Here is a 22105-nt window from a genome sequence, read left to right as displayed (position 1 = left end):
AACCCGGGTCGATCATCTCTAATCGCTACCTGTAATAGTGTTGTGCGGCCGGTGACTAACGATTAACTTTACTGACCGCAACTGACCGCCGCGGTCAGTGATTGGCTTAGCGGCCTGTCAGCTGAGACAGGCCGCTCTGAAGCTGAAACGCGCAGGACCCAGGGAGAAGAATACTGCAAGAGGAGCCCTGCAGCCAGGATAGGTATAAAGTTTAAGCAAGGGCTGCAAGGACATTGGTAACGATGTCCATGCAGCCCTTGTTAAACGATAATGGGGCCGCGGAATAGGCCCAGTAAACGAGCGCAGATCTAGCAGATCGGCGCTCGTTTACAGTTATTATCAGGCCCCCATCGGCCTGTGTAATAACCCCCTTACTACTGCTACTTGGCCAACAAACATCACACAGTCCTACTTCCTATTGTAACATCAGTAATGTCTTATTTTTTCTTTAGCTTACGCATTATAGTTGTATGCCATGTGGCCAAGAAACTTCTGCAAATCTGCATGTGGGTTTTCCACAAATGACTCTAGTGTTGTGTGATGGTTATTGTTTCTTAGCAAACTTTTATTAGATGTACGGAAAGCCACAGACATAGATGGAGATCACGTGTAGCTATGATATTTCAAGTCATTGCTCTGGTCTATGGTAGGTAGAACCCATCCTACAAAAAATACTCCCTACATGTGCAATATACTGTACTGCCTATGACCCATGCCCATGGAGAGATGACAAAAGCCGACTTTAACCACATGCCGTTTTGCCAAGTTTCTTGGCAACATGGCATACTACCATAATGCGTGCAGTCACATCAGGACTAGTAATAGTGTTTGCTAGAAATTGCAATGTACATTTTGAAGACAAAAGGAACTGTGTCCATATAAAAATCATGAAACTACTGCCACTTTATCACATCTTACAACCAGTTTGCCGTTTCAGTTGATGACTTTCCATAGCCGGTCCATGTTTCTGTAGTTTCAGTGTTTTCTTCCATTTGGAGCTCCACTAATAGCAGTAGTAGTAATTCTCTATAAAGACTCCAGTAAAATTTCTTACTACTAATCAGACAATAAACCTGGTTTCTCCATGCTTTTTCCAGATTGCTGTTCTCATGCATTGGTAGTAAATGGGTTGTTATAAAACTTTGGCAGCATCTTCATATACAGAACATCTGCAGCAGCTGTACTGCTATCTGACTTACTGCCGTATGACAAGTGACTCATTTCCCTCTCATGGCAGATCAGGACTAATGCTTCCTGTTAGTGCATGGCTTCCTCCACATTCCCTGTCAGCCCTTATCATTTCAGGCATTGCCTAGTATCTCCAGCCAGCACTGTCATGTTGTACACAGGCACATAGGTATTCATTTTATGTTTTCCACTACAGAAAGTTAATAGATAGATTTTTTAATGGAACTCTCTGATGAAGCTTATATACTAAAGGTGGTGCTAAATGGAAAGGCAGTGCTGTTCAGGTAGATTGGTGCATGTTTAACACCCGTATAGTACAACTCGGTTATCATGTGGGCAGGACTGATCACTGGAGTGCCCTGTACCTCCGTCATTCCTTGGCTGTGTATTTCCCATTAACATGAAGATGTGCAGCCAGTGAACAAGTATATTCTCATAAGGCAAAACTCGGCTTGTCACTGGGCCTATAACACAATGCGATTATCAGCTGGTTTGTTCAGTGTATTGTGGTGTCCCACTTAAGTTTTACCACTTGATATCGTTAGAATGTGCACTGTATACCTAAGTATTGCACAGCCGTAGTGTTTAAAGGGTTATTGGTTCTGTGATCTGTGCACCAATGAGAGCTCTTTCTCTTTTCTACCTATCTCTATCCTTCTCTTTTCTTGCACTCTCTTCTCATCCACTTACAGCACACGTCACAGATGCTGTAGGAGGTTGTCACACGGGAAGAGGAAGTGTAGACACACCTTTGGGAGTCTTCCTGTAGAGGAAGGACGCAAGCCAGAACGCTCCCTAAAGCTTTCAAGCTGGGCCCTGGCTTATGCCAGGTCCCCTGCTAGAGGACACAAACTGGTCCAGAGTAGTCTAGTCGGAGGTGTGGTAGTGGACAGACGTACATGAAAAGCAAGCGCACTCTCTTCTTAAAAGCAGCACTTCTACACACTAACGCATACTTCTGGCAGGTGTAGCCAGAAAACTCTGACCACTCTGCTCATCCCAGGTAACAAGATCTGTGTCGCCCTCTAGGACGGGTCGCCCGACACTGGTGGGCAATAGTTAGTGCGAAGACCAAAAGAGTCAAAACACGGGCACAAGTATTCTCTCTACTCTCAAGTATCTCTATTTATTCTACTTCTCAAGTTCCGGCAGAGCACAGTACTCTGTGATTCTTATCCAAGCACCTACACAGCCATTGCATCCTCCTTGGGTCATCTCCCCTTTCTGTGGGTGGCAGTGCCAATAGTCCGGGTGGGTCACAGCTCCATTCCAGACCACTGTGATAAGCACCCAACAACCCCCCTCACATCCTGGCAGGTTACTGACCACAGAGGAAAGAGTTTAGCCAAACTCATTAAACTAAAAGCAGGTGTGCCATCATACCTGTGTGCCCAACCGGCACTGGTGTCACAACAGTATAACACCTGGCTGAGCTATTCCCTGACCAACCATTATTCCAGTGGAGTCACGCTTCACCATCTGGCAAGTGACCGGTCGTCCACCACATTGGTGGAGCACCACAGTATTAAAAACAGTAAAAGTAAATGACTTAATATGACTGAAAGGGTCTTATAAAAGTATACAAAAAAACTAGATAGAAAACATACTGCAGGAAGATTGCTCAACACTTTTTACATCAACTCAGAGCAAAGTTATAGGCTATGTTAACACAACGTCAAAAAAAGAGAAAATGTGTCCACCTTTTCTATTTAAAAAGACGTCAGTTATTGCTACAATGTTATCAACTTCAATGCAATGAATTTTTTAGATCCTGTCCTATCTTTTTCCGGAATTACTGCACGGACGCCCCCATAGAAAGCTGACCCCCCCTTCCCCCAAACAACTCAGCAGTCCGATGAGGGGGAGGAGGGTGCAGGGTACACTAGGGGCAATGTGGGTACTTGTGATGTATGTTGGCATACTAGACCATATTGAAAACACTTTATTTTTTTTAACCTGTTCAGGAAATCCTGAAAGCTTTTCCTAATGGTTTCCTGAAGGTAAAGACGGATTACTGTCAGGAAATCCTGATGCTTTACTGATGCCATTTTTAGGCCTCCTGATCAGGATTTCCTGACAGTAAAAACTGACACGGACATGTGAATGGGGCCTAAGGTGAAAACCTTGCTGTCCAAGGAAATCAGTGCAGTGGTAACACTTATAGGCTTTTTTCCCCACATAGTATTTTGACTAGAGTTTTTGTCAGTATTTTGGTCAATATTTGTAGCCCAAATCAGAAGTGGAATTGGCAGGGGAAATTTATCAAGGGCTTTGGGCCTATTGATATTGGATTTTTCACCTATTTTTGGTCTAAGTTGTATTTATGAACCAGTATTTACCAGGTGAATATTTTTTGATGCAACCTTTTTTTATATGCCTGTTACGCCTGTTACAAGTATTTACCCCAAAATTTGCATTATTCAGGATTTGCACCAATTTGTCATTTGCAAATTTTATTCAAGTCACACAGACTGGTGCAGGCCTATGTCTGTTCAGTACCAGGTGAAATAATTTACACAGTTTTTGTGAATATTCTGAGTGCTACAGAATCAGTTGGCGTTATATAAATAAAAGCATCGTTATTACTAACAAAGTTATATAAGTTTGGTAAATTAGTCCTATCTGGCTGGGTAAAAAACAGATGAATACTCTGTAGAAAAAGCGCACGTTTTGGACTCCATAGTAAATGTCCCCCATAGTATTGTGCCTGAGTATCCAGTTAAACCTTGATTCCCAATGTAAGGGTTTATTCACACATTGCAGCCATGTTAAGGTGACTTGTGCAGTTGCTCTAAAATTTTATAAAAACTTAATGTAACATGAGTGCAGATTGCTGATCACGAGCCAGAGGCAGCTGACGTACCAGATCTCCATGTTTTTATCCAGTGATAGCAGTCATTGAAGGACTAGTGAGATTTCACATGAGAGAGCTGAGGATATAATCCATTCCCTAGTTCTACATTCTGCTTTAGTTACTTATCTATTAGGCTGTGACGGAAAGGCTGATGCGGAATACGTCAGGGAATATCAGTCTTCCTGATGGACTCCTTTCTTATCAAGCAGTACTAGGCTAGACATGTTCTCATTTCCTTTAGAATTCTTTCACATGCACCTTTTTTTCTACATTGTGGTGCCATTTTTTCTATTTTGTGACATTCATGCTTTTTCTGAAAAGTGCCATAGAGAAGCCTATGGACTACTAGACTCCACTAACCCAAAACAGGCGAAAAGTGCAACTAAGAGTGCCATGAAAAATTGCAGAAGGCTTAGCCTTAAAGTGTCACTGTCGTTTAAATTTTTTCCAGAAATCAATAGTACAGGCGATTTTAAGAAACTTTGTAATTGGGTTTATTAGCCGAAAAATGAATTTTTATCATAAAAAATTGTTTGAAGCTCTCCCCCCTGTCATCATGGTTCTCTTATAGAGAGGGGAGGGATTGAGGGAGATGAGGCACCGAAACGGGACAACAAAGAGTTAACACGGCTATCTCCTCTGAAGTCAGCAGGGCTATCTCCTCTGAAGTCAGCACTGATCTCTCTGACCTCTGAATAGGTTTTTATACAGCTCCTGCTGTGTAATCCACCTTCCCCCTCCCCTCTCCATAGGTTACACAAGGCTCGACTGAAGTCAAAGAGTCGAGATTTCCTGATAATGAACAGTGAATGAGAGAGAAGAGGGGGGGGACCTGGGGAAAGTCTTTTTGAATGCAGATAATGGCAGATTTGCCTAATAAACCCAATTATAAAGTTTCTTAAAATCGCCTGGACTATTGATTTCTGTAAAAACAAAAAATGACAGTGACACTAAGTTATATTTAAAAATGCTTCTATTAAAATCACTGTAATGTTTCAGATGATACACCATTTAGCTGTTCCATGCCTCGGAGCTGAGCATCCTTGCATGAATAATATTGCCTGACACATTGGCTGTGATTTCAATAAATACACAAGCAAGGAATTTCATTGTTAGCTGTCTCTACTTTAAGAATATTGCTGGTGAACAACTGGGCAGGAAAAAGGCATGTGCACCTGGTGAATAGAAGGCAACCCCAGGGTTTTGTACATTTGGCTTCCAAAATCTGTTAGCTATATGTGTGTGTAAAAGGACCCCTACTTGTCCATGACAGTGGTGTGCAAGTACAGAGCACCAACTTTATTATAGTAGACTTGTAAATAGGACTTGATTTGACTATAGGTGGGATTTATATGTCAGTCATAACTGATTACCCAGCGGCACAATGGAGTTAGTTAGGGCGAGTGCCTCTACTTGGTCTAGGCACATCTGAGCTTCCTGTGTTCTGTCACTACATGCAGGCAAAAATTGTGATATATGCAGCACATGCAGAGGCCATGTACACTTGGCGAGCATGGTGCAGGCTTGCAAAAAATTCTTGGTTGTGCAAAAATAATGCAACTTTTTGCAAGGTGTGCATCAGCTGCAGCCTTAATAGATTCCACCCTATGTGAACCTGTGCAGCCGTTTTTAGAATTTCAGTGCATAGAAAAAGTGAAACAATGCAACTTTGCTAACAGCTAACAGTATCAGTATAGCAACCCCAATGCAGACCAATGTGTATCCATGGAAACCAACTACAAACAAGCCATGTGAAGTCTAATCCCGGAGTAGTACTCCATTCCATTACTTTCTATTGTCTAACCTACAATGTGTACATTAAACAAGAATGTATATGGAAAGAAGCTATAGCTATAGGTGCTGCAGAGGTAGCAGTCGCACCAGGATCCTAGTGTCTGTGGGTGCCTAAATGTCCTGCTTCCACATAATTAAAATCCAGTGGTAGGTCATGGGCCTTTTCTTGAATTAACATTGGAGAGCCAGAAGCTACACCTATGGTTTGTACCATGGAGATGCATAGATTGGCAAAGGTGCATTGGTACAGTGGAATCAGGTTGTAAAGGTGTACACCACCATTTACATATGTCATATATGTAATGGGTGATTCTAGGCTTTCTTGCTAAAGTAACTGGTGAGGAATCAAGGATCTATTATATTGCACAACATTGCTAGCCTGAGCCATTTATATAAGTTTCTGTGATAGTCCATCTTGTTTATGAGGAGTGGAGCGCAGCTGAGCAGTGATGTCATACAGAGCTCCGCTACTGACTGCTCAGTGTCAGCGTGCTCTATGGCCTCAGCTAGGAGTCATGGTAAAGACCTCTTGCTGCCAATACCAACATAATGAGTCGGATCTAACACATTCCCACCCCAGATTCTCACATGCAACAGGAACAGAACTGTCTCTGTGTTTGACAGGAAGATGTGTCTCAATAGGTCAGAAGACAATATGTGGAAAGTATCCTTTGGGTGTGTTCCATTATGAAATGGATATATTGTTATCAGCTCTTGTCTGCCTGCCATTGTACTCACTGAGTATCCAGTCTAGTGCTTTATAAGAGATTATGTGAAATTCATCTGGATAAGCAAATATACCTTGCTATGTCTATATTGTATGTGACCAACTACAATAAAAGATATAGTACTACTATATATCACTAGCATCGGTAGGTGCCAAGATAACTATAGATAAATATAACTAGGTATGTGGAAAACAAAAAGAGAAAACATAGGGGCGCTCCCTAATGCTCCATCATCACAAAATGAATGAACACTTGATATGTGATGAGTTACTCTGAGTTGTCAGAAACACTCCACAGAACCAAAGATTTACTACCCTGTTTCCCCCCAAAAAAAGACATCCTCAGTAAAAAAGGAATAGTGGAGCATTTACAGGATAGCTTAAAATAAGGCATCCCCCGAAAGTAAGACCTCTGCCGCCGCCCTCCGCCTACATGCCGCTAAGGGGAGGGGGGTGGAGGGAGATGGTGGGCTATCTGGTTATGCTGGTTTGTGATGACAACTAATATATATATATATATATATATATATATATATATATATATATTTATTTATTTATATATTGTTCTTTTTTTCTTGTGTAATAAGTGTAAATTCTTCTTCATGGAAAAATAAGACATCCCCTAAAAGTAAGACATAGTGCATCTCTGGGAGCAAAAATTAATATAAGACACTGTCTTAATTTTGGGGAAACATGGTAGAACTGCATGGATAAGACAGTATCCACGAGCCTTGTAACAATCCAGCACCTGAAAAGCCTCTGGCATGGCCTGGTTAAAGGAGTACAGCTGCTGTATGTCCTGTAGCAAGTGGTGTATTATTTCCAGTCTAGAGAGCAGGAGAGGTTTTTTATCAGTATTTGTTACTGCACTTAACAGTTCTTGTCACTGACAGAGGTGTCAGCAGAGAGCACTGTGTCAGATTAGAAAGAATACACCACTTCCTGCAGGACATACAGCAGCTGGAAGACTTGAGATTTTTTAATAGAAGTAAATTACAAATCTCTGTCACTTTCTGACACCAGTTGATTTGAAAGATTTTCTTTTCCGCTGCAGTACCCCTTTACCCCTGCGGTTAGAGAATTCCATGAAGTCAGTTTATCCCCTGCAGCTGGGAACTGTAGTTATATAGGGTATTACAAGTGACAGTAGTATTCTGCCAGAAACAGCCCTGCAGTTCCTGACACAGTCATTGATGTCAGCCCTTACTGCTGCCACACAATATAAAAATGTAAAAATTATAAAAATGTATTATGAAAATTATTAAAATTATATTTAACAGTGATATAGCTTTATTAAAGAAATGAAAGAAATAAAAGTATTCGACAGAATTCCCTTTAAATTATAAACCCCATTTATGAAGCACTAGCACTTTAAAAGTTCACTTTAGTTGTCATCTTACTTGTTGTCCTGGGTAGATCCATGTAAATTCTACTTCTACATTTGGTTCCCCTAGGACTGTGCAGATAATATTGAAGTCACCTCCACTTCGAACCTTGTTGGCTGAGGCTGTAATAGTTGCAGAGGGTGGACCACTGGGAACTGAAAAAAATATAAAGACATATCATGTGTATGTATTGGGGTTTAGGAACTTTAGGGTACTATTACACAGAACGATAATCGGCCGAATCGGCCCTATCCGGCCGATTATCGTTCCGTGTAATAAACACAACGATCAGCCGAGGATCGTTGTCATCGACTGATCGTTGATATAGGTTCAGACCTATAATTGTTGTCCACCAGCCTCGCACCACTACGTGTAACAGCGGTGCGCGTCCGGCGGCTAACGATTTTGCAAAAGAATACATTACCTATCCATGGTGCAGGGCTCCTCCTGCTCCTCTTCTCCCCGGGTCCCGTGCTCTGCAGCTCCAGAGCGGCCTGTCTTAGCTGACGGCCGCTCAGCCAATCAAAGGCCGGGACCGCCGCGGCCAGTGATTGACTGAGTGGCCTGTGTAGCCGATTGGCGCTCGTTTACATTTATTATCGGGCCCCTATCGGCCCGTCTAATAGTACGCTTACTCGATCATCATTAAGGAATACTCTATGGAGGGACACTGTGTCATATATATATTTAGGATTTTCTATACTCATGCACAGAATAAGAGTGGATAGAGCATCTTGTAGTTTGATACAAGATTGATACCAAACAATCAAAATAAAGGCATTTCAACACACAAAGTTTTTCTCTGTAGCCATAGACCATGACACTCTCACTTTTAACTCAATGTGTATATAGGAATTGGCTGAATCCACAGCTAGAGTATACAACAGAATCCAGATGTACATTACAGATGTATAGCAGACAGAACGTTTGGCTTATAAAGACAACAGACAGTTTGCGTAAAAAACTGGAAAGCATGAAAGACCACGGGAAAGAGGCCAATCAATTGAAGCCAATTAGGACTTGATTGTTGGGGGGTCTGGCCAACATGGACATGATCTACCAATAGTTGAATGTATATAACCAATGTTTAAATAGTAGATGTTAGAGAGAATTTCCTAGTTGAGAAGCCCAGAGGCCTGACAAAGCCCTTCAGTGTTGTTATACCACCCATTTCCATGCAACACTCTAGGTAAGAGGACTGCAGCTTTCAAAATCACACATGACCCTCTTTGACGACATAAAATAAGAAACAATATGGTTGACGATATTGACCAAAAGGTGAGCTTTACTTATACCTTCCACATAGAGCAGCTGGTATTTGATGGATATTTGTGGTGCTCCTCTGGCCTCTGCTCGGCAATATACCACTCCACTTTGGTTAGAACTGGGCTGCTGGTAAATGAAACCTTTCTTTACGTCATAGGTGATGTCTTTGCCATCAGCTTTGATTTCTTCAGCTGGAAACTCCCTGTGTAGGGTGACTTTAGCAGAGGCAATGGTCACACGACATGGGATGACAGCTGGTTTGTCTGGGTGCATGTAGACAATCTCGAAATAACTTGGGGATGGTACAAAGAGTTCTCCTTTATCTGCAACAGGAAGAAATTTAGTTGTGTTGTTATTTAATAATTTTATCCAGATAGTCTGACTCCGCTTTTGTATTGCAGAGATCTGGGGCGCAGTAAGTATTCAGGGAACATATTTCCAAGCTCTTTGTAATTATAGTATCACTAGATAGTTCCTTTGTTTATGCCTAGCTGCTGTTATTTAATTTTGTCATGCATAATAATCCAGTTAAGAAAATATCTGGTTCTTCCAATCAAAAGCATAGGCTAAACAGCCAGCAAAACAGTGCTAGCCAATGACTGCCATAAAGATGTTAAGGCCTGGACAGTCAACCCCTAGGTGAAAAACTAGCCATATAAATGTCTTTTTCTAACAACATAATTTTGTGCATTCTCCATAACTGAATCACTGTACAGGTTCCAGTTAATAATATCTTCTGGCATTAATTCACTAAACCAAGAAACCCGGCAAGTGTAAGGCAAAGTACAGTACAAGACACATGACAGGCCAAATTCAACTCCTTAGATAAACAGTCTGGTCAGTATAAAGATTATAAGACAAAGGTCTCTGCCTGCCCTAGATGTCTAGAGCACTATGCATCCTAACCTCTGGCCCATTGTGACTACCAGCCCAACATCTTCTTTTCCCTGCTCTGAGCAATGAATTGACATCACTTGTGTGCAGGAGCACCCTCTTTTGACCGCCTGTGGCCACGAGTGATTTGCAGGGCGGGGAGCCAGTGGCTCCTCAACCTGTCAATTAGAGCCCTGCATTTAACTGCAAGCACTCGTCAGTAGCGCTCTTGCACTTAAAGGGACAGATTTAGGGCAATTTGGAGGCCATTTGCAGCACCTGGGAGGCCCAGTCGGTTAACAGGTGCTGCAATTGATGTCAGCTCAGTATGGGACCACCAGGCCCCCTGATGCAGCAGGCTCAAAGAAGCCCTATAGCTACTACATTGGTAGTTCCACCCATCACAGGTCTCCTTGAATTTTTTTTTCTGTGTATTATTGTAGAAGGAATATTGGGTGAGTATGATCTTTATTCGCTTCATGGGTATCCATGCATGCTGAATTTACTACAATTTACATCTGCATACAGGTATGAATTAAAGCTGAAATGTATGCTAGCTCAGAGCTGCATAGATTTCTAAGGCTGCTGCATGTTCATTTCTGGGCACGTGAACAAGCCCAGAAATACTTAAAGTGACTCTGTACCCACAATCTGTCCGCCCCAAACAACTTGTACCTTCAGATAGCTGCTTTTAATCCAAGATCTGTCCTAGGGTCCGTTTGGCAGGTGATGCAGTTATTGTGCTAAAAAGTGACTTTTAAACTGGCAGCCCCGTGCCAAACGGGAGTATCTGTGCCCTAACCTTGCACCACCCCTCTGTCCCTCCTCTCCACCCTCTTCATCATTAGGAGTGCCACTGGAACATTTTCTCCATGCTGAACATTGCACAGGTGTCTTAACGATCCTGCCCATGTACCGGGCTGCCACAGGTGGGGAATAGGAGGCAATCTGCCTGGAGCATTCCTAATGATGAAGAGGGTGGGGAGGAGGGACAGAGAGGTTGTGCAAGCCAATGGCGTAGCTACCGTGGTCGCGGCGGTCGCCGCTGCGACCGGGCCGCTACCGGGGGGGGGGGCCCACGAGGCCCCCCTTGCCACCACACTGCCCTCTATAAGGGGTATTACCTGGGGGGGCATCTATAAGGGGTACTACCTGGGGGGGCCATCTATAGGGGGTATTACCTGGGGGGCCATCTATAAGGGGTATTACCTGGGGGGCATCTATAAGGGGTATTTCCTGGGGGGGGCCATCTATAAGGGGTATTATCTGGGGGGCATCTATAAGGGGTATTACCTGGGGGGGCCATCTATAAGGGGTATTACCTGGGGGGAGCCATCTATAAGGGGTATTGCCTGAGGGGAGCCATCTATAAGGGGTATTTCCTAGGGGGGCCATCTATAAAGGGTATTACCTGGGGTAGGGCATCTATAAGGGTTATTACCTGGGGGGGGGCATCTATAAGGGGTATTACCTGGGGGGGACCATCTATAAGGGGTATTACCTGGGGGGGGACCATCTATAAGGGGTATTACTTGGGGGGGGCATCTATAAGAGGTATTACCTGGGGGGCATCTATAAGGGGTATTACCTGGGGGGGCCATCTATAAGGGGTATTACCTGGGGGGGACCATCTATAAGGGGTACTACCTGGGGGGGCCATCTATAAGGGGTATTACCTGGGGGGGCCATCTATAAGGGGTATTACCTGGGGGGGCATCTATAAGGGGTATTACCTGGGGGGGCCATCTATAGGGGGTATTACCTGGGGGGCCATCTATAAGGGGTATTACCTGGGGGGCATCTATAGGGTATTACCTGGGGGGGCATCTATAAGGGGTATTATCTGGGGGGCATCTATAAGGGGTATTACCTGGGGGGGCCATCTATAAGGGGTATTACCTGGGGGGAGCCATTTATAAGGGGTATTACCTGAGGGGAGCCATCTATAAGGGGTATTTCCTAGGGGGGCCATCTATAAAGGGTATTACCTGGGGTAGGGCATCTATAAGGGGTATTACCTGGGGGGGCATCTATAAGGGGTATTACCTGGGGGGGGTGCATCTATAAGGGGAAACTTGAAGGCCATCTATTAGGGGGGATTACATGGGGGCTAACAGGGGGCCATCTATAAGGGGGGGATACATGGGGGCCATCTATAAGGGAGATAACACATGCAGGGCCATCTATAAGGGGAATATATGGGGGGCCATCTAAAAGGGGGACTACACAGGGGTGTTTACAATAGGGCATGTACTATAGTGGACTACACAGAGGGGGGCATATACTATAAAGGGGTCACACAGAGTCAGCCTACCCACTAAACGAGGGTGTAAAGGGGCCAATACAGATGTGCAGTTAGTATAGAGATGAGGATGGTGCCAGAGTGAGGAGCCTAATATGTCTGTCTGGCAGATTCGGTGGATTCGTGGTTTGGAGAAGTTCTCATAACAGCCCAGGGCAGATGGAGAAGAAAATGAAAAGGGAAGAACTCCGATCAGAAAATACGTCCCCTGTTAGTCACTAAATCTATCTGCACTGTAATGTATATGGTGTAAAGAGTCTGCGTAGAGCTGGGTCTCCCTCTATGTGACTGTATGAGATTGTATGTGATAGTTATCTTTGTACAGTGGATTTTATTCAGTAGCAGCTGCGGTGTTAGTCAGTATGTGGTGGTGTTAGTCAGTAGCAGCGGTGGTGTTAGTATGTGGTGGTATTAATCAGTAGCAGGTGTGGTGTTAGTCAGTATGTGGTGGTATAATTCAGTAGCAGCGGTGGGGTTAGTCAGTATGTGGTGGTGTTAGTCAGTATGCAGTGGTAATATTTGTTACTTGTAATCTGGTACTGTTTTTTATTGATCTTAGTATACAGCATTTGGTCAGTAACAATATGGTAGTGGTTGTGGTGTGGCGGTAATATTTGCCTCTTACTGGTATACTGGTATTATTGGCAATATTGGTCTCTGTATACAGAATTTGGTCAGTAACACTATGGCGGCAATATTTGTGGTGATAATATTTCCTATATACTGGTGGTATTGGTAATATCAGTCTTGAGATTTTATCTATCTATCAATAGCATCGCTTGGAAGGGGGGGGGGCAAGCTGACCTCTTGCACCAGGGCCCAGGAGACATGCTACGCCCCTGGTGCCAGCCTAATGCATACACAATCTAGGCCACTCCCGTAAAGCACGGGCTGCCAGTTTAAAAGTAGTTTTTTAGCACAATAACTGCATCACCTGCCAAACGGACCCCAGGACAGATCTTGGAATAAAAGCAGCTATCTAAAGGTACAGTTGGTTTGGGGGGGTCAGATTGTGGGTATAGAGTCGCTTTAATGCTTTCTCTGTGTCCTGTGGCCTGGAAGAAATCCCAATGAAAATCTATGGGGTCATCCAAATCTCATAGACGCCAGGCAAGGAGAGGGGCGAATGGCAGCATGATACTTTCCTGGCTCATTCTACTGACTGTTTAGGCTCAGATTTAGACCAATAAAAACTAGGACAAATTTTTTTACGAGTGACGGGTATGCTTTCATAATGATGGTCCCATAAATTGATGGCATATCGCTAGGTGTATGTTTCCCTTTTCTAGTCCTTTTTGTTCTATTTGACTTCGCATCCTCTATGATGATCTGTTTGCTGCCGATTTGACCCTTTGGGGAAGATTTATCAAAGGGTGTAAAATTTAGACTGGTGCAAACTGCCCACAGCAACCTATCACAGCTCAGCTTTCCTTTCAGCACTGTCTAAAGCTGAGCTGTGATTGGTTGTTGTGGGCAGTTTGCACCAGTCTAAATTTTACACCCTTTGATAAATCTCCCCCATTGTGTCTATTTTACTATTTATAGATACCACCAAAACTTTGAACTGGGGTGCTTAAGGTCTTCCTGTGTATTCTCAAGCAGATTTCCAGTTCAGAGGTTTTCATTGGAATATCCTGCTCAGTTCCAGGTTCAGCACTTTTCTATAGATGCTTCTAATTCTGCATAATGTAATGGTGTCCAGCTCTGCCTGTCTGCTTCAAACAATGCACTGGATTAATAGCTAAACCTAATGAAGGAAATAGGAATATTGCTATTTTTAGTCTAGTGAGTTGTTTTGCACACTGGTGACTGTAGAGATGATAGTTGTACCCCATGGCTGGGCACTAAATCTAGCAGAAGAATATTCCTGTTCCAACCAGTTTCTTATAGGTATGTGTGAAAACACACAACTGTGTTTGCCCTATAAACTTTCACATCCCGTATGATGTATTCTAAAACAATGAGGCTGAAGTAAGCATAAAATATTAAAACAAACTATAGGCCATTTTGACTGACTTGATAATTCAATGAGCATGTCCTCTTGTGTTTTTTTTCACAAACTGTAAATTTACCACATTTTTTATGAAATAGGTCCTAAATGTGTTTGTCTTCTGCTGACCTGGTTAAAATGAAGGAGAACCTGGGAATAGGTAAAGCCTTTACAACATTCTTAAAGGCAATCTGTCTCTGGGTTTATGCTGCCTTAAATGAGGGTAGCGTAAACTAGTGACAGAAATTCTTAACAGAACAATGTACTACTTACATCATTCTGTTCAGCCCTGATATGCAGGGATTCATGGTGGGCGGAGTTTGCTGGTGCTCATAAACATCCAAGCCTACTGAGCACATGCACAAAATGGAGAGGACTACTTATTGTCCGTATTATTCAGGAGGATTTCTCAGAAGCAGCTGCACAGAACAATGTAAGTGGTACATCATTATGTTCAGTCTCTGTCACTAGTTTATTCTACCCTTAAATAGAACAGCGTAAACCTACCGATGGTCTCTTTAAGGGGCTTGTCCAGAAACCACTCTTGTTTTCAGTTTTGGTGAGGTTTTGCAGCTCAACTGCATTAAAGTGAATGGAGCTGAGTTACAATACCACACACACACAACCTGGGGGCAGGTATTGGGCTGTTTTTGCAAGATAGTAGCTATACTTTTTCTAATCTTATATAACCCCTTAAAAGGGATCCATTATGGAGGTGATTGTGTCAATCTCAGATTTGCAGGTTAAAGGATGCCCACACCAAGCTGGTATTACTGGAAATGGAAAATATTAAAAGGGTTATCCAGTGCTACAAAAACATGGCCACATTCTTTCAGAGACAACATGATTCTTGTCTCCAGTTCAGGTGCAGTTTGCAATTAAGCTCCATTCACGTCAGCGGAACTGAGCCGCAAAACCCCGCCCAAGCTGGAGACAAGAGTGGTGCTGTCTCTGGAAGAAAGTGGCCATGTTTTAGTAGCGCTGGATAACCCCTTTAAGATCTTGAAGTGGACAGCCTACTGGTTTAGCCTGGTTTCAACTGAAGCATGCATGAACAGCAACTTGCCGCTGGTAACCTGCATTTTTGAATACTTGCCAGTTTTAGCAACATGGCCAGTCATAGGGCCTTATTGCACAAAGCGATTAAAAGCAGAACAGGTTGATACTGCCCTGTGTAATAGGACCAGTGATCAACTGACGAACAAGCAGATACTCGTCGGCTTTGGTCTGACCTGCTACAAAATTATCACTTGTCGGCCCCACATTAACCCATGTGATAGGAGATGTGCGGCTGACCACTGATGGAAGCACCAATGGCCTGTGTGGCCCTACCAGCACTGAGGTGGAGCCTTGTAATAATGTAAACAAGCACTGGTCTCCACATGTAACACGGCCCTTCCTAGCAGTGTAGCTAATTTACTGATAAGCAGTTATGTCTGGTGGCGTATAATCTGATTTCACTAATAGTTATTGTGTAGTCACAGGCTGTTTGGGATCTGGTTTATCTCAGACACATGACTTCTGTGCACTACAATAAAGCAGCATTGTTAGTTCTCTATTCACCTTATCTTTAAGGAACACCAGAGCTTGTTAGGACTATTGCATTCAAGCGTCATTTACAACTTCTTCAGTCTTTGTGTTTTTATTACAGCCAGTGGCATAGCTACCATAAAGCTAGGGCACGCAGCCGCGGGAGGCCCGGGCCACCCATAGTAAAGCGTGGCCGGCCTTTGTGATGCTATGACACGCATCTTAGGATCCAACTCGCTGCCTCCGTGTGGCGGCACCCCCGTCGTGTTGGCGGTATATAGGAGCGGCCCCAGCGCTGCCCCGACTTTCCACAGCCATCACCCCGCCCCATCCGGCATGGCTGAAGAAGCCACCTCTGTCAACTCCCCTCCGTGTCCCGCCAATCAGAGGGCCCCCCTCTCCTGGCGCAGCGTCTCAGCACCGCCCCAGCGCCCCCTTTGCCACAGGTCCCGGTCCCTGCTGTCCCTCTGCCACCCCCCTTATACTGGTACAGTTTCCCAGAGCCCCCTAGATGGTGTTTCAGGGCCGCCCATTTTCCCCCTCCTTCTGGACGAGAGCTTTCCCTACCGGACAGCTGAGGACCAGGAGAGGAGGCCAGAGCAGGAACCAGGACAGGAGGTAAGATTACCCACAGAGAACTATAACCCCCACCGTGTCCTGCTAATAGGTTATGGTAGTTGTAGTTTTGTAACCTGTTGCTCTCACTGTTACAGAACTACAACCCCCATCAATCCCTATTGGCAGTACATAATGGGAGTTGTAGTTCTGCAATAGATTAGAGGATGACTCAGTATGGGGGGGGGAGCAATGGCACAGTAATATGCAGGACTACATCTCAAAGCATGGTGTGTGATAATAGAGGGGACTACATCCCCCAGCATGGTGTGTGGTAATATGCAGGTCTACATCACATAATAGGAGTTGTAGTTCTGCAACAGATAAGATAATGACACAGTAAACAAGGGATAGACGGTGGCACAGTACACGAGGGTGAGCCAGCACCACAGTGTCTCACAGCTCATGTGCTCTGCCTTCATGGTGGCTTACAACACGTTGCATGGCAGAGAGGGTTTCTTTTGGGGCGGGAGGCAGCTGTGCCGGGAAACTGCGCCAGGCCAGGTGAGTGTGTGTCTGGCTGGGGGGTTGGAGTAGGGGGGCCCTATGAATCCTAGTTACGCCCCTGATTATAGCTAATGTGGATTACATGCTACATAGTGATTGTATATAATTTTACATTGAGGGTTTATATAGTTTTATTTTAGTTCATAGAAAACTCTAACAATGAGAAAACCCGACAATGCCCTCAAACCTATGGGACCGTTCGGGCTTCTTTTCTATCCACGTCTGGTCCAGGGCTTTCCTTCTCTACTGGTGCCAATATTCGGGTGAAAAACTTATTTTATTCCGGCAGTGCGGCGAGGCAGGATGTCAAAGAGGAGGGGCCTAGATGATTCATGCCCTAGGCCTGCAGTGCCTCTCTCCTCACCTTTCTTTTGTTTACCTGCCCCTAGGCTGGATCTTTAAATTCGGCAGGCTCTAGGCCCTGCCCCTTTGACACCCTGCCTCCCCGTTTTTCCCTTGAATACTGACACCAGAAGAAGAGAAGCCCCAGACCAGGTGTGAATTAAATAGAACTTCTGAACGGTTCCAGAGGTTTGGGGCGGTATTAAAGCTAAATACAGTTTGCTTTAACACATTCTTTCAGTAATGACGACAACCAGTATGGTTACTACAGGTCATCTATACAAGATCTTATTTACATGCTATTGAAATTTGCATGAAACACAAGTAATCCAGTCATGTATATACTACCTATAAATATTGTTATGAAAGTGGTTATGTAGCAATGAAAGTGGTTATAAATTTTAGATGTTTGAGTGCTCTTCTTTTCAGCTTCCCCTTACATGTGCATACACTTGCAATCCAACATGCCCCATCTACCCCTCGACTTCTGCCTGAGGTCTGCAGGTAGGGAGTATGAATCATGGTGTTGTCCCATGATTAAAGGCCTCTATACTCTTTATACTAAAGTTGGCCGATGTGCTGCTGCTGGTGGGTTCTGTTGACTGTATAAGGTGTATGGGGACCTTCTGACTCTCTACTGATTTTGGCGACAGAAGTCGCCAGGTGTGAGGGATTTTCATTGACCCCCTTTGTTGTTGGAGGGATAAGCTGGTGCTAGAGCAGTCTGGCTGTGGCCTACCTCTCTCCATAGGGAACACATGAACATTTGGCTGTGCCAACTGTTTATGTGTATAGGGAGGATAGGAGAGAGAATTGACGGCTGAATGATCATTTGGCTGACAGTTATCGAAAAGCAACTTAAGACTTATCACTTACCCAAAGGGATTCCAGCTTTTTTCAGATCATCCTTTTTAAAAATCCTCTATAAAAAAAGGGCTCATACTCATCTGTCAGTTACTGTCAACTAGTTTGACGCCTATTAATAACTGGGACTCCTATAGTAACATGTCATAAACATGCCATAACCTAGGGTTGCTAGGTGTTGTTAGCAGTGGGCTAATGTGGTGGTATCACTTAGGCACTTGTCACAGTGGCTATGAGTGGTGATGCCCACCCCCAGCTATACAAGCACTGGGCTTTAAAAAGGGTAGAACCAGGTGTGTGCAGGTGCAGGTGCAGCGGAGTAATAAGTCCAGCACTTAACCAAGATACAACTTTACTTAAATAATCTTTAGTGCAATACAGATTAACATGTGGCTGTAGAAAAGTGCGCCACAAATAATCACAGAGGTATACAATCCTTTCTCCTGAGGGGGCCACACAGAACTTTGGACTTTGGTGCTGAGAGTGCTTGAGGTAGAGTGTGAGGAATAGTTGAGTTGAGTAATTTGAAGGTGTAGTTAGGCAGGTATAGGGACTGTTTTGGGGACCCTGCCTAATTAGTGGAGTACTCTGCTGGGATGGTAGGTAGTGACTTTTGTGAAGAAGAAGAAGACTTTAGTACTCAGGTTTAAGATAGGTAGACAGGACAGGAAGAAGACTGCCTTTTGCCAAACCAGTCCAGCGAGAGTCAGGTTTGGTAGCATGAGTCTTAGGTTTGAACTACTGGTCAAAACTAACTTCTAAAGGTTCCCCAAGAAGGCCGAGCAAATCAGTGCAATATGTCAACTTAGGCTCTTTGTTCCACTGCAGATCAGTGGGCCAAAAAAAAAGCACAGTGCACACAGCTAAACATCAAAAGAATGGTGCACCTCAACACATACAATGTAAAGTGATGAGTAGAAGAAAGAACCAGCGAATGTGTTATATACCGGATGCACACAAAAGAAAAGCTATCATAATATAAATCTTTATTAACCCCTTAACGACATCGGGCGTAAACTTACGCCCTCGCGCCCTGGTACTTGGCGCATCAGGGCGTAAATTTACGCCCGATGTTTCCCCGATCGCTGCGTGTTCATACACAGCGGTCGGGGAAGATGGCCTGCTATAAATCATAGCAGGCCATCTTAGCTTCACGGCACGGGGGGTGGTTAACACCCCCCGTGCTTACGATCGCCGCTATAGGCTGATCAATTCAGATCAGCCAATAGCGGCGATCGGAACCTTTCCGGGTCATCGGCGACCCGATGACCCGGAAAAAAAATGGCGGTCGGTGCTGTCCGAGGACGGCACCGACCGCCATTACTGTAAAAAGTAATGGTGATCGCCGTGCCACCGGCCCGATCGCCGTGAACGGCCGGCCGGCCGTTCACGGCGATCGGGCCGGTGGCACGGCGATCAGAGTCCCACAAAATAGTAAATACCTGCCCTGGACCCCTCAGCTAGGCAGCCGAGGGGTCCAGAGCAGGTATTTGTACATTACTCACCTGTCCCGGGCTCCTGATCGGCGTCTTCCGGGTTCGCGGCATCCTCGTCTTCGTTCGGGTCTTCGGCTTCTTCCGTGACGTCACGTTCGGCTTCTCTCGGCTATTTTCGGCTCCAGCGTCGGCTGTTTCCGTATTTTGCGCTCTGCTGCCCTCTAGCGGCTGATAATGTGTAATACACGTATCAGCCACTATAGGGATGTTCAGAATGTAGAAATTTTTATTTATTTTTTTTTCAAATTTTTTTTTTTCTATTTTCCGCACCCTATCGCTGCTGAGTGTTGATCAGCATCGCACGAAAGTGCGCTGCTAATCAGCAACTCCTCCTTTTTGGCGTAGGGTGTTTTTTTTCTATATTCTACTGCCACGGTCTGCTTATAAGTGCAGACCGTGGCAGTAGAATATATCACCAACTCCTTTGTTGGCGTAGGTTTTTTTTTTATACTTACTGTAAAAAAACACGTAAAAAACACTACATTACACCACACTACATTGAATAAAGTTTGACACTACACCACTACATACCCCATATACTAGTCCCCATATAAAGATGGCCCCCAGGGTGTTTTCGGCGTCAGAGGGATACGTTATTATTACCTCCGACACCGAAACAGCCAGTGAGGATGAATGGGGGGGATCGTTCTTTCCTCCATTCATCCTCATCCTCCAATGACATGTCTGGGGGGTAGCGTAGCGTACGCTGCCCCCCAGACACGTCTTTTCCGCCAGTACCGTCCCAATAAGAGATGACGGTATGGAGTGAAATTCTACAAACTCTGTGAGCGTACCTCTGGGTACACTTACAGATTTAGGGTACGTGCACACTGCGGAATGGCGAAGAATAACCCTTTGTGCATTCCGCAGCTGGCACCCGCCGGCGGACTGATGCGGGCGCATGTCTCTACCCGTGTCATAGACTCCATTCTATGCACGGGCGGATTCCATCGTCCATCCAAAGAATGAATACGTTGGACGGAGAGCGGAATCCGCCCGTGCATAGAATGGAGTCTACGACACGGACGGAGACGTGCGCCTGCATCAGTCCGCCGGTGGGTGCCAGCTGTGGAATGCACAAAGGGTTATCTGTCGCGATTCCGCAGTGTGCACGTACCCTTAGAGTGTATGTAGGAAGGAACACCCGAATCCAGCCCCAGATGCCCACTCCCCCCCCCCATCCTCGGAACAAGTGGGAAGATCGTTTGGAAACTGATCTTCCCACTGCTGGATAAAGGTCACCACCTGTACGGGGATAACTCTTATACCAGCACCCCCTCTTCCGGTCCCTCGCTGCCTGAGCTACTGTAGCTTGCGGCACGATCCGAACATATCAGAAGTAGTAATAGGGCCCTAATATTTAGCAGCCATGGAGCGGACCCAGCGCTTCTGGATATGAAGGACCCCGTATCACACCAGGACAACATTTTCCAGGTGACGTCCCCCACACTGGAGAACAGGAGACCCCAGAAGAAGTGCAGAGTGTGGCGTAACAGGGGGATCAGGAAGGACACCATTTTCCCGTGTGACACCCGTCCTGATCACCCCGGCCTCTGCATACTGGATCGCTCCAAGGCGCACCACACGTCACTGGGGTTCTACATTATCTAAATTCTGTCCCTTATTCCTATTTCAGGGGTCACGTTGATCCAGGGATTATTCTGATCGCCAATATGGAGTCGGGAAGGAATTTTCCCCTGTGATGAGGCTACTGTCGTCTGCCTTACGAGGGTTTTTTTTTGCCTTCCTCTGGATCAACACAGGTTGAGTTTGATGGACACCTGTCATTTCCAACCTTATAAACTAATAATTGGCCTAATCCCCCCAAATAAATTAGAATTGTCCCTTTTCCCCAGCTAAATAGGTATGGCTGCCATTCCCATTAGAGGATGCCATGATGCAATTACAAAGCCTCTGTGCGGCCAGGACAGTAGAAACCCCCCACAAGTGACCCCATTCTGGAAACTACACCCCATAAGGAATCTAAGAAGGGGGGCAGCGGGGATATGGCCCCCTGGTGACGGCCACATTTGGGACGTGAAAATGAAAAAAATTGTATTTTTTATTTTCTCGGCACATGTTCTACGTAAGTGCCCGTCACCAGTGGGGTCCATATGCTCACTGCACCCCTTGTTAGATTCCTTATGGGGTGTAGTTTCCAGAATGGGGTCACTTGTCGGGGGTTTCTACTGTCCTGGCAGCACAGGAGCTTTGTAATTGCGACATGGCCTCCATCCTCCATTCCAGCCTCTAAATGGCGCTCTGTCCCTTTGGTGACTTGCCCTGTGCCCATATGGCACATTATGCCCACATGTGGGGTATTTTCGTACTCAGGGGACACTACCCTACACGTTTTGTGTTCATTTTCTTTT

At 44.9% G+C, this 22105-nt stretch overlaps 1 protein-coding gene across 1 annotated transcript in view; it reads right to left on the bottom strand.

Moving 5' to 3' along the window:
- The window catches only part of PDGFRL (platelet derived growth factor receptor like), an 82862-nt gene that overhangs the window by 7596 nt on the left and 53161 nt on the right, over positions 1-22105 (bottom strand). The window contains exons 4-5 of the mRNA XM_069977683.1: positions 9244-9537; positions 7964-8103 (exon numbers count right to left, since the gene is read on the bottom strand). Coding sequence (XP_069833784.1) covers positions 7964-8103; positions 9244-9537 — 434 coding nt within the window. The remainder of the gene's footprint in view (positions 1-7963; positions 8104-9243; positions 9538-22105) is intronic.

This window comes from Dendropsophus ebraccatus, chromosome 7 (assembly GCF_027789765.1).
Source record: "Dendropsophus ebraccatus isolate aDenEbr1 chromosome 7, aDenEbr1.pat, whole genome shotgun sequence".
NCBI classification, from domain to species: domain Eukaryota; kingdom Metazoa; phylum Chordata; class Amphibia; order Anura; family Hylidae; genus Dendropsophus; species Dendropsophus ebraccatus.
The sequence above is the reverse complement of the archived record's forward strand: the minus strand, read 5'-3'. Positions and strand labels throughout refer to the sequence as shown.